Source organism: Coffea eugenioides, chromosome 2 (genome assembly GCF_003713205.1).
Source record: "Coffea eugenioides isolate CCC68of chromosome 2, Ceug_1.0, whole genome shotgun sequence".
NCBI classification, from domain to species: domain Eukaryota; kingdom Viridiplantae; phylum Streptophyta; class Magnoliopsida; order Gentianales; family Rubiaceae; genus Coffea; species Coffea eugenioides.
In genome coordinates this window covers 32,425,765-32,439,268 of record NC_040036.1, presented here as the reverse complement: position 1 = coordinate 32,439,268, position 13,504 = coordinate 32,425,765, and the positions used below count along the sequence as shown (strand labels likewise).

General features: G+C 36.5%; 1 protein-coding gene across 1 annotated transcript; it reads left to right on the top strand.

Annotated features, from left to right (window-relative positions):
* The first annotated feature begins 4,551 nt into the window (after positions 1-4,551).
* LOC113760654 (cellulose synthase A catalytic subunit 3 [UDP-forming]) lies at positions 4,552-13,090 on the top strand. Its single transcript, XM_027303326.1, has 15 exons — positions 4,552-4,869; positions 5,289-5,436; positions 5,675-5,870; positions 6,301-6,521; positions 6,607-6,724; positions 6,818-7,016; positions 7,377-7,643; positions 7,764-8,109; positions 8,197-8,334; positions 8,726-8,851; positions 8,935-9,147; positions 9,304-9,568; positions 10,480-10,682; positions 11,379-11,729; positions 12,130-13,090. Exons 2-15 carry the CDS (start codon positions 5,413-5,415, stop codon positions 12,712-12,714), a joined length of 3,252 nt encoding a protein of 1,083 aa, XP_027159127.1. The 5' UTR covers positions 4,552-4,869; positions 5,289-5,412; the 3' UTR covers positions 12,715-13,090.
* Positions 13,091-13,504: the final 414 nt, after the last annotated feature.

Sequence of the window (13,504 nt, the reverse complement as noted above, 5' to 3'; positions counted from 1 at the left end):
GAACCTAAATTTAATTAGTAATCCACTAAGGTTCAACTATAAAAGTTTTATGTAAGTGTAATTATCTAGTTTATTTATGAAATTTAAGTGCAAAAGGTTATTAAGAATGACATTTGCCTTTAAAATGAATTGTGTAACATGTTTTTTTTTAAATCGATTTCATAACTTATAAGTTTGGGTAATAACAAAATTTTATTAAAAGATTTCAAATAAAAATTGTTTTGAAGAAATAAAATAAGAATAAATGTCTAATATGAAATATCAAAAGAACTAAACAACCAACAAATAGGCTATTAGTCCAGTGGTGATTGCACTTTACTTGTTCATATGAGGTCTCATGTTTGAACCATCACTTCAGCATCTTGTTAAAATTTTTCCCACAATAACATGCTAGACCTGATTCATCGGATTGGCTGGTTGAACCACTAGTTCATTTACTTTTTCCCACAACAACATGTTAAACTTGTGGTCCGTACAAAATCAATCGATTGAACCACTAGTTCATTTACTTTTTCCCACAACAACATGCTAGACTCGTGGTCCTTACAAAATCAATTGGTTCATCGGATTGACTGGTTGAACAGCTGATCCATTGATAAGTCAACGAATTTATTACTTAAATGATCCGATTAAAAACCTAGATCGGCTCAGCTTCCAATTCATCGGATTGATCAGTTAAAACCGTGGGTAGGGCCAGGTTTAATAACACTACTTTAGGCTGCATTTTGATCGAGGGTTTTGACAAATTGAATCCTTAGTTGTTCCAATTGTATTTTAAGAAATTGCATATTTTTTTACTTCTGACCATTTTCACTGTCGTTTCATATTGGTCTTAAAAAATATGTTGCACTTTTATTTAGGAATAAAAATTATTAATATTGTATAATCAGTATAGGTATAGAGGGAAAATGACATGTTTCATCCCTCACATTTCACAAAAATATTCTTTTCGTCCCTCACTTTTAAAATGAAGCAATTTCATCCCTGACATTTAAAAATTAAAGCTATTACATCCCTGAACCTAATTTTCAATCTGAATCAAACCATCCAAACCTTTTAATTCAAATGATTTCCGTCGTTTTATGAAATTAGTTCAAATCACGAGATATCAAAGTGTATGTTTTGAAACTAGAAAGAGCTTTTCTGTAGATTTGCTTGACTGCAAGGGATTTTTCTGTACTCTACCCTTTTTTTTTTGGTTGAATTGGCTAAGCAGAATGGAACATAGTTGGCATGTATACTCTGTTTATTGTGATTGATTTGGTATTTCCACCTTTCTTTATATATTGGATTGACAAAACATAATGGCTCGAAATATGTTGCAAATCAATTCTTAAAGTATGCGTGGAGCTATATCTACTTTGTAGCTTCAATTGAATAGAGAATTGCTAGCTTTGGAAATTGAAAAATGCAATGCACGCGAGGAAAGAAGAACAAAGAACTAAAACTTAATTTACCAATCCGTGGACAGATTCTAAGTGCATGGATTGAAAACAAAGAGCAAAAGCCTCAAGTAGAATAGAGCAAAACAAGCGATTCACAGACTGGATCCATGGATTGGTCCACCGATCTATATTGGACCAAGTTTTTTTTTTTTTTTTTGGTTGCAGATTCGCGGTAGAAATAGGCCAACAATCTATCCTACAATGTGTTCGCGGACTGTGCACTGGATCCATGTTGACAGAAATTGTACAAATTGTGCAAAACTTTTGAAGAATTTAGACCGATTAAATGGTTCATTATATGCATCGAGATATGATTTTGGCTAACTAATTTGATTTTTTTCCTTCACTTTTCTTATTTCTTTTTGCAATATACCTCGCAACTCAGCGACTGATATTGCCACAGTATAATCTTCCGGCCATAGTAATTCTTACTTTTAATGACCATAATACCCTTCATAAATCATATTTTTTGTTTCCCTATCACCTACCCTCTTGATCTCTTTCCTTCCTGATTGAACCATCTTTTGGAGTTGGTTTGCTAAATCACTAAATTAATAAATACAGAAGAATACAAAATGTGATTGAAGTTGCTATGGAAACCTCTTGTGAAACTATCCTAAAAAAAAATCATAAAACACAATCAAGTTCTTTTTTTAAACTAAATCATATTTATCCTAGTTCTAGCTCATTCAAACTAGAATTTAATCCAAAAGACCAACATGTAGTCTTGAAATTCTCAACTTTCCCAACTAATGTTCAGAATAAACATAAAAATTTCAGCGTTCACAACTAATTAGATTTCAAATTATCTGAATCAACAAAATCCACCTGAAACCAGTTAGTCAAAAAACACGTAATGTATTTCTTTTGTTATTGAAAATAAAAAGAAAAAATGCCATTGTGATTGAGTTTCATACCCACAACCTCACATCGACTAACATCTATGTTAAGAGAAGCGATGCAGTAGGTCAAATGAGGAGAAAAAAGGGTTCAAAGAGCTGGCACATGAGGAAGGAGGATGGGTTTAAGTAGGCGCAATATGGTGCTGGTGGCAATAATGCGGCAGAGGAAAAAAACATAGGGGATAGATGGACGCGGGGCTGGAGCGGTTGTCAGAACAACCGCTCCGGAAGGTGTAACACCATCTGTACATGGTGTAACATCATCTGTACAAGGTGTAACAATTGAACAACAGCGAGTAAAATAAAACAACATTTTTGTGGGTCCCACACGGCGTGAAAATCGAGTTACAAGACGTGATCTGAGCCGCACAAATTTTTGAGGCTTCATCCAAGCCGTGAACTGCCTGGGACGGTTATCTCTGACAACCGTCCAGGCCCCTCATCCGGGATAGATGGAGATGACTCAGACGAGACACTTTTCACTAAAGCCAAAAAAAAAAAAAAAAAAGAATCAAGATAGAGTTTAGAAAATGCAAGGCTATAATTTTAAAAGATATTTTAGGATCCTGAGGTTGGTGTTGATAATTGAAGGGTAACCTTGGCATTCAATATAAAATTATAGTGGTAGTTAAATATCTGCTATGGCAGAATTTGCTTAAGCATATTTGCTACCAAAAGAGGTTTAAAACTCTATTTAGGTATAGGTTAAGGGATCAAATCTCCTTATCTATATTCTAAAAATTCAGGTATTTTGAAATTATTGTCAGCGGGTGCCTACGCACTCGTCTAGACTGGTGGTGGTTCAATTATTTTCGAGTTATCCTTGGCCCTCTTCAGGTCCCTCCTCCTCTTAGTATAGAGTAGCGTAGATCTATCGTATTAACAAAAAAATAAATAAAAATTGAGGAGTTTGACAAATAGTTTAGTATACTTATACATGATACCAGACTAACTACCCGTGGCTTTGAATAATTCTTTTCCTTGTGTCTAATAATTTTTGAGTGTGTGTTTTTTGTTGTTATAAGCAAAATACAGACGATGGACAAACCATTTAGGATCCATTCTTTTTAGTTAGCTACACCATTTAGGAGAGAAAACTTACTTGAATGAAAACCCCTACTTGATTCTATACTATTGGTGATTCTTTATGCATTATCAGATATCAACCACAAAATAAAAACAAACAAGTTACATTAAAAAGGGCCGAACAATGAGGAATAAAGAGATAAAGAAAAATTGGTAAAATTTTTTGTTTGAATTTAAAAAAAATTCAAAGTTCAGGCTTTTAAGCATTTTTAAAATTTTTAAAATATAGTTAGACCAAAAAGCACCAAGCTTAAAAAGCATCTAATATGGATCAACTCTTGTTGTTTAAAATAAAAATAAAAAAAAGAAGCCAAAACAAATTCACTTAAATTTACCCCAATAAAAAAGTTTGAATAAAATGAACTAGAAAATGGAGATAATGAAAAGGATTTAGAAAATTTCTCGGTCAGTATTCACTTATTTTTCTCAGTGTGGTTATATTTTAATAAATATTTTCATAAAAATTATCAACAACCATTTACACTTTGCATAAAAAACACGCCTAGAAAAATTTCTCAAATTTTCAAAAAATCACCAGACTCCTAATAGATAATATCTAAAGGCTTCATATTATGAGTTTTCAAAATAAAATTCCTTGTTTGGATTGCAATTTTCCATCTAAAAATTTTTACGTTCTCAACGAACACATTTTTCAATTACCTTTTTATCTCACATTCATCAAATAAAAATATATAAAATTTTCAAAAAATTGTAATCCAAACTGATTATTTTTTTCTTCTGCATTTGGCATTTGGTAAAATAAATAAATACAGAAAAAATTCAAAAACAAGAAATTCAAAAAGGAAGCCTTAGCCATTAGCAAACGGTAAAAAAAAAAAATCAAAAACAAGAAATTAAAAGGAAAGTCTTAGCCATTAGCAGCCAGCATTACGCTGTCGGTGGAGTTCCCGAGTGAGTCTGTCAGTCTCTATCACTCTCATCTCATCATCTCTCACTCCCAACAACTCAACTAAGTCGTCCTCTTTCTTACTTCTTAGCAGCAGCTCATTTACAGCTCCTCTTTCGCTTTCGTCTCTTCTAAGCCAAAATCAATTCTTTATCAATTATTAGTCCTCATTTTTATCTAATTAGATATAATTTGCTGGTGTTATTTTATAGTTATACCCCACCTTTCCTTTTATTACTTATTGCTGGAAAATAGCTGCCCACAGACGCAGACATCTCTCTTGAGTTCAGAGAGAGAAAGGAGAGAGAGAGAGAGAAAGAGTTGATGGGCTGTCGGTTTTGAGGTCTGAACTGAACTGGGTCGATTTCAATTCCGTTAATTCTTGCAGCATTGGAACTCTTTCTGTTATCTCTCAGCTCTGAATTGTGCTGATCGGGTTTGAGATTGAAGGGGTTTTCAGGGCTAGTGATATACTGTAGTGGATAATTTTGTCGGCGGAGATTGCAAGCCGTAAAGCCTAGATCTTGAGGTACGTGTCCTCATTTTCTTTGTTTTTTAAGTGATTTGGGATCTGAATTGTGAATGGTTTAATGGGTAAAGATGCATGTGGGTGTGGGCATTGTTTTGCTAGCTTCATTTAAGTGGGTTATTAGAGAAAATTATGTCAGTAAATGCCAAAATTATTTTCTGTTTTTGGTAATGGGATCAGTTGAGGTTGACTGTTCGTTTACTTCATTTAAATGTTGAATGGAAGCTGAAGTTTTGTTACAGAAAAATCAGGGATTGAAAATTAGGTTATTTGTATCATTTCAGAAAAAACTTCGTAGATATTGCAGATTTTAGTGGAGCGTGATTTTTTTTAAGTTAACTTTTCAGGTCGGTTTTTTGATTTTACATCTGATCTATAATTTGAGGGACTTTGTTTACTTAAAAGATCTGCTTTTGCAGAGATTATTTTGCTTTAGGGAAGAATTTGAAGGTTCTTGGCATGTGGATTCTGCTCACATTGCGTGAGGATCTGGATTTTTGAGTGCAAATCCAGTGGCTGACATTTGAAGCTATTTAGTCGACCATGGAATCAGAAGGAGAAACTAAGGTTAGTGGTTATTCAACTTAGGAAAAATTGAAACCTTTTTCTTCTGCTGCTCTTAAAAAAATGAAATTGTTTTGTAGGTACTGCATTTTTTAACATTTTCTTGAATTGGATATGTGTATGTCGTCAAGATCACTTTTTTTTTTAATATAATGTGTATGAAAGTTAATTATCAGCTTAGTGAATTAGTAAATTTAATGACCGTATTTGAATGCTGGAAAATGTGATGATTTTATTACAGGGGAAGGTCTTGAAGAATTTAGGTGGGCAGGTTTGCCAGATCTGTGGTGATACTGTTGGCAAAACTGTGGATGGGGAGCCATTTGTTGCTTGTGATGTCTGTGCATTCCCTGTATGCAGGCCATGTTATGAATATGAGAGGAAGGATGGAAATCAGTCTTGCCCTCAGTGCAAAACCAGATACAAGAGACATAAAGGTATACTTGGCACAAGATTTTTGTGGTTCATGTATGATTGCTGAAAGCTTGATAATGTGACTGAAGGTGTACCTTTACTAGAGAGATGGATGCTTTGAAGTGCATTCACAGGAGAACTAGATTTCATACAGAAATGAGGGAATTCCAAAAGTATTTTAGCAATTGATAAACAACAGATCTTTTTCCATAATTGGCGTTGTTTTTGGCATAATAACACAGTTGAAAAATTGATATTGCACCTTATGTTATAGAATATCAAGCAAGTTGTCATATGTGGATTTTCTATTGATTTTTGGCATAATACAATTTATTTTGCTAATTTTGTCCATTCCTACTTTGACTGTGTTCATATGTGGATTGTCTATCAAGATCAAGATATTGACTTTGTCATCACCTGATGTCTGACATTGCTAAATTTCTCAAACTGCAGGAAGCCCTGCAATTGATGGTGATGGAGAGGAGGATGGTTCTGCTGATGATAATGTAAGTGATGTTCGTTACTCTGCAGAAACTCAAAATGAGAAGCAAAAGGTTGCCGAGCGCATGTTGAGCTGGCATATGACTTACGGACGTGGCGAAGACGTTGGGTTACCAAAATATGATAAAGAAGTATCCAACAATAACATTCCTTTGCTAACAAACGGAACAGATGTATGTTTTTGGATTCTTATTTTGCACTTGGTGCCTGAATTTTTTAGCACGAGCAGACTAATCTTTAGTAACACTTGATTTTTAGGTTTCTGGGGAGTTGTCTCAAGCATCTCCTGGACGCCTGTCTATGGCATCGCCAGGCCATCCTGGTGGTGTTAAACGCATCCATCAACTTCCTTATGGGTCTGATGTGAATCAATCACGTAAGCTCTCTTTGTTTGTTGTGTATCATCTTAGTTTATGCCATGGCCTTTTCTTGTTATTGGAATCTCAAGAATGTATTTTGTTATGTGCAGCTAATATACGGGTTGTGGATCCTGTAAGAGAGTTTGGTTCTCCAGGGTTGGGAAATGTTGCCTGGAAAGAGAGAGTGGATGGATGGAAAATGAAGCAGGAGAAGCACGTTGTTCCGATGACTACTAGCCATCCTCCTTCTGAAAGAGGAGTGGGAGATATTGATGCGAGCACAGATGTGTTGGTGGATGATTCTCTACTGTGAGTTTCTGACCGAAGTTGTTTATCCTACTAGTCCTGTGTCTGTGCAAGTACATAATTTGCATGTTTTTGCTAAACAAAAACAGGATGATCCTTGAGCATGTTCTTTGGTATCCAAATTGTTATCAATTGTGGGGATGTGTATGGCCTTTTCCTTTATCCTAGTTTATCAATGTGTCTGATAGCGAAAATTAAAAACTGTTTAATTGCATATGATGCTTTTCTATGCTCTAAGATATGTTGCACTCTGATTTCATTTTGCCGCTTGCTTGTCCTTCTGAGCAAATTCTGGTCCTTTGATGTTTTGTTATGAAAACAGTTAGCAATTGATTTTTTTCTTGTTACTTCTTGTGATAACAGGAATGATGAAGCTCGTCAGCCTCTTTCGAGAAAGGTTTCTATTCCATCATCCAGGATTAATCCTTACAGGATGGTTATTGTCCTCCGGCTAGCTATTCTTTGCATTTTCTTGCACTACCGAATAACAAATCCTGTGTCCAATGCATTTCCTCTTTGGCTGATGTCTGTGATATGTGAGATTTGGTTTGCTATATCTTGGATTTTGGATCAGTTCCCAAAGTGGCTTCCTGTTAATCGAGAAACATACCTTGACAGGCTTGCACTTAGGTCAGACCATCTCTATTTGTTTGCATCATTTATTCTTTTATAGAATCTTCCAGGTTCAATATTTTCTATCTTGGCCTGTCTCTCAGTTGTTAAAGTGGCAAATTCTGTTATGTGCAACAGATATGATCGTGAAGGGGAGCCATCTCAATTAGCTGCTGTTGATATTTTTGTCAGTACTGTTGATCCTCTGAAGGAGCCTCCTCTTGTTACAGCCAATACTGTCCTGTCCATTCTTGCAGTTGACTATCCAGTTGACAAGGTGTCATGCTATGTCTCCGATGATGGTGCAGCTATGTTGACATTTGAAGCTCTATCAGAAACATCAGAATTTGCAAGAAAATGGGTTCCTTTCTGCAAAAAGTACAGCATTGAACCAAGGGCTCCAGAGTGGTATTTTACCCAGAAGATCGATTATTTGAAAGATAAAGTTCACCCTTCATTTGCGAAAGATCGTAGGGCCATGAAGGTAGGAGCTACACTTGGTAAAATTAAGTTTTTCTTGCTCTTTTGGTGCTTGCTTACTTTAACATTATATTGTCTGCTTGTTCTGTAGAGAGAGTATGAGGAGTTCAAAATACGTGTCAACGCACTAGTTGCTAAAGCCCAAAAAGTTCCTGAAGAAGGATGGATCATGCAAGATGGTACACCTTGGCCTGGAAATAACACTAGGGATCATCCAGGCATGATTCAGGTATCCTTTTTCTTCCTTTTAATATTTTGTCAGCTCAGTCCATGTAACATGTTAATTAAAAGCTAGTAAGTCAATTTTTCTCTATTTCGCTTTTCTATTTTGTGGTCTTTTTGTCCTCTATGTTGAGCTTGTTGAGATTTTTTTTTTTTGGTTTTTTTGGTTTTCTGTTTGTGGGGTGAGTGTTTTGGCTTTTGGGGGGGGGGGAGAGGAGGAGGAGACAAGTAACAGTTGTTAGCCTTTTGGTCAGGCTTCATGGGTTAAGATGGGGGATGGCTTTATGGAATTGGAGCTGTCGATTGCTTGATTTTTATGTATTATGCACCAGGAAGTTGAGTTGTCATTGTGTGTTAACTTGCTTCAGTTTATTTCTGTTTTCCTTCATTATTAACAGGTTTTCTTGGGTCAAAGTGGAGGTCTTGACAGTGAGGGTAATGAACTGCCTAGATTAGTCTATGTTTCTCGTGAGAAGCGTCCAGGCTTCCAACATCACAAGAAAGCTGGTGCTATGAATGCTCTTGTAAGCAAATGAGTGATTGTCTGATTCTGCTTATGTCCTTGTCTTGGCACTTCTATTGAGTTATGATCCGCATTTTCCTGTAGGTTCGTGTTTCTGCTGTTCTTACAAATGGACCTTTCTTGTTGAATCTTGATTGTGATCACTATGTAAACAACAGCAAGGCTTTGCGAGAAGCAATGTGCTTTCTGATGGATCCCAACCTTGGAAAATATGTTTGTTATGTTCAATTTCCACAGAGATTTGATGGTATTGATAGGAGTGATCGTTATGCAAATCGAAACACTGTGTTCTTTGATGTGAGTTTTTCATTACTTGTTAACTTTATCTTTTTCTTTTCTCTATGACATCCATTTTTCATATAAAGTTTTATGTTCAATTTCCACAGATTTGATGGTATTGTGAGTGTTTTTTTTCCCATCCACTGAAAATAATTCTTTTTCTATGTTCATTAGATAAACTTGAGAGGTTTGGATGGCATTCAAGGACCAGTTTATGTGGGTACTGGATGTGTCTTTAACAGAACAGCTCTGTATGGTTATGAGCCTCCTCACAAACCTAAGCACAAAAAACCAGGTCTATTTTCTTCTTGCTTCGGTAGATCAAAAAAGAACAGTTCTAAGTCAAGTAAGAAGGGATCGGACAAAAAGAAGTCTAGTAAGCATGTTGATCCTACTGTGCCCATCTTCAGCTTGGAGGATATAGAGGAAGGAGTTGAAGGTACAATGCTGGTTATTGGATGTGTTATGCTTGTGCTATATGAAAAGATGACTGCTTTATAACATCTGATTTGGTTTCTTACCTTGAATGTATATTTATATAGATGCAGAGACGGAAACTCATGCACATATGCACACACTCCATCTGTTCCCCTCTGCCCCTCTCTGTCTCTCCATACTTATCTAACCCACTGGTGCTGGAGGCTAGTTTCATGCATGAGCATTCTTGATAGAGATTGGAAAGAACTTATATTTTACTATGTTAAATGAAGCTTATCAAGGAAATGTACAAGACCTGATTTCTGGAATAGTTTTCATGATTAAGTCGTGGGGGATGGTGCAGATATGCTTTTCGATATCGTTGTTTTTTTTAAGTGGAGAAACAATACATGCAATGAGCTTAATATATTTGACAAGCTTGTATGGCATTTATGAAGTTACACCTACAGTCAACTTCCTATTTTCCTGCTACATGTTGTTGTCGTTGTTTTTCTTCTTTTTTTTTCCTTTTCTTTTTCCTCTCTTCTCCAAGGATCAAGAAATTGTAAGATGCCTGTTTAAAGCTGATTACTTTGCTGGTAAGAGCGGGTTTGTGGGCTTGTATGTTTGGATCTCGTGTGTGTACGTTGGAACTAGTTTCGATAGATGTAAGACTGATTTAAGTTTGAATCTTGTTTATTACTATATCACTGTTCGTGTATCTTGGCACAAATCCTTCTCAGGTGTCCACTTCACCTTAGCAGTTTTAATACCACTAAATATCTCTTTGCTGACGCATGAAATTTTGGTTCTCTTGAAAGAATTTCATACTCTCTTAAAAGATCTACTTGACGTTATCTAGAGTGTCATCTTTCTTTGAACTGGTTTTTAATATTAAGTTCTGACTCTATGATTCTTTCGCAATGGTAATAGGTGCTGGATTTGATGATGAGAAGTCATTGTTGATGTCACAAATGAGCCTTGAGAAAAGATTTGGTCAGTCTGCTGTTTTTGTTGCTTCAACGCTTATGGAGAATGGTGGTGTCCCTCAGTCTGCTACGCCAGAGACACTTCTCAAAGAGGCAATTCATGTGATTAGTTGTGGATACGAGGATAAAGCAGAATGGGGAAGTGAGGTATTGTGAATTTGCTAATTAATGTTGAAACTGTTTGAATTGGTTGTTTTATAAATGTTTCTTTGAATCCGGACAAACATAAGTAGAATAGTTTCACTGAATTAGAATTGTTAATTGCGTTGGCTCATCTATCAACTTAGGTATGTGGTTTCAGCGAGTCTGAAAACAAATTTTAGTTACCTCATACCGTAGGAAAGTGTTGAGAAGAATAAAAATCATTCGGAGGAACTCTAAATCGTTCCTGAATATTGAAGGATTCTAGTTCTCATATAGATGTTTACTGGGAATGTAGTTTATATGAGATTTGTTCGTAAACCACACGATAAGCCCAAATCTGTAGTTTATATATGAAATAAATCAGTAATCCCAAATCTGCTCAATAGATAAATCTAACCAAACCTCAACCTAGGTTATGTGAAATAAAGCCTTTGTTTTTTCTGAATTAAACATGCTCTACAAACTATGACAAAGAAACTTTGATCACTTCCACATTGCATTAATCTTTTTTGAATGCCAATCTGTTTCCATGAGCTTTAGTTACTGATTTTTTATTGTAATATTGAACATGAGAAATTTTGACGTCTTTCCCTTCACATGCCCTTCCTGATTATCATGACATCTTTGGTGCAACTTTTGATCAACTTTATGGTCTGCACATGAGATTAATCATTCTTTTTACTCATGCCGTCTCTGCAGATTGGGTGGATTTATGGTTCCGTCACAGAAGATATTCTCACAGGATTCAAGATGCATGCCCGTGGTTGGCGTTCAGTTTACTGCATGCCTCAGAGGCCTGCATTCAAGGGATCAGCTCCAATCAATCTTTCTGATCGTCTGAACCAGGTGCTTCGATGGGCTTTAGGATCCGTGGAAATTCTTTTCAGCCGGCATTGCCCCATATGGTATGGGTATGGTGGAAGGCTGAAGTGGCTAGAGAGATTTGCATATGTCAATACAACCATTTACCCAGTCACTGCCATTCCTCTCCTTATCTATTGTACTTTGCCTGCTGTCTGTCTACTCACTGGGAAGTTTATTATTCCGCAGGTTTGTGCTGTCTACCTTTTTTTGTTGTATTTTTTTGGCTCTCAATTACTACATAATGTCAGTAGTTATTCTGTTCAGTAATTACTTTTGTACTGTGCTACTAATGGAAAATTCCATAGTCGATTGCATTCAAGTCACTATGTGGTTGCATTTAGCTGGTTGTTATTCTGAAAGTGTTCCATTTATGGATCTTTGCTTTCGATTTCTTCCTCACCGCCTCTCTGTGTGTTATAAAGGAAAAGATATTCCATGTCACCGTTTACCATGCTAGTGTTCAGCATCGCTATTAGCACTTGATTTAAATTGAGAACAGCATTTGATATTGGCATCTTAGGCATCTGAAAAGGAAAGTTCATGAACATTATTTCGTCTAACTTACTGAATCTCATTTTTGTTGCAGATTAGTAACTTTGCCAGCATATGGTTTATATCCCTCTTTCTTTCAATCTTTGCCACTGGTATCCTTGAGATGCGTTGGAGTGGTGTTGGCATTGATGAATGGTGGAGGAATGAACAGTTTTGGGTCATTGGTGGTGTCTCTGCTCATCTTTTTGCTGTCGTCCAAGGGTTGCTCAAGGTGCTTGCTGGAATTGATACCAACTTCACTGTCACATCCAAGGCATCAGATGAGGACGGCGATTTTGCAGAACTCTACATGTTCAAATGGACAACCCTTCTGATACCACCCACAACTCTCCTCGTTGTAAACTTGGTTGGTGTTGTTGCAGGCATTTCCTATGCAATCAACAGTGGTTACCAGTCTTGGGGTCCCCTCTTTGGAAAGCTATTCTTTGCCTTCTGGGTGATCGTTCATCTCTATCCTTTCCTCAAAGGTTTGATGGGTCGCCAAAACCGGACACCTACCATTGTGGTCGTGTGGTCAATCCTTCTTGCTTCCATCTTCTCTTTGTTGTGGGTGCGGATCGATCCCTTCACCACCAGAGTTACTGGCCCGGATGTTGAGCAGTGTGGAATTAACTGTTAATAAATCGAGATCTCGAACAACAAACCTCATTCCAGACAAACCCTTTAGTGAACAAGGGGTGGTGGTCTCAGCCATGTGATGCTCGTTGGTTTTTATTGGCCAGGCTTGGCCGTGTACCTTTTTTGTTTGTGAAGTCATACATTTTGTGCAGAAATTAGTAGTAATATACACTGTTCCAAAGATGTGCTATGAACAGAACGAGTAAATTTTTTTGGTTAAGCTTTCTTGAAAAGGAGAGATTGCCCAGATCTGTTTATTGTATTTGTTTTTCTAAGCCCGCTTCATACCCAAATGATAGCAAGCACCCTTGTAATTTAGTGCATGCGCTAGGCAGTTCATTTATTCAGTAATGTAGTCATTCATTTGTTTAGCAGCTTTTGCTCTATTTTGCTATGTAAAATTGCAATTTTAAAATGTTGTGAGCAGCTTATTTTGTATTTCAGAGTAACCTAAACTTAGCAGCTCAAATAAATAATACAAAACCTAAATTTAGCGAGACATCAACTCACATAACTAATACTATATAGTTAACCAGGGCGCGGGCATGGTGCTTCAGGGGGTGAAGTTAAACTCGTCAACTGGATTACTGTCAGGTGAACTTCACTTCAGGAATCTTAACAGAATCTCGCCCTTGTTTTGCAATACTTGTTTTCAAGCAGTTCTATGCCCATTGAGGAATCTTGGACGTATCAGCATCCATAAAAAGGATGGTTCCAGTTGGCACACGTGCTCGATTTCAGGATAAGTTTGGCAAAAAAACTACACACACCTGAACACGTTTACTGAAGAG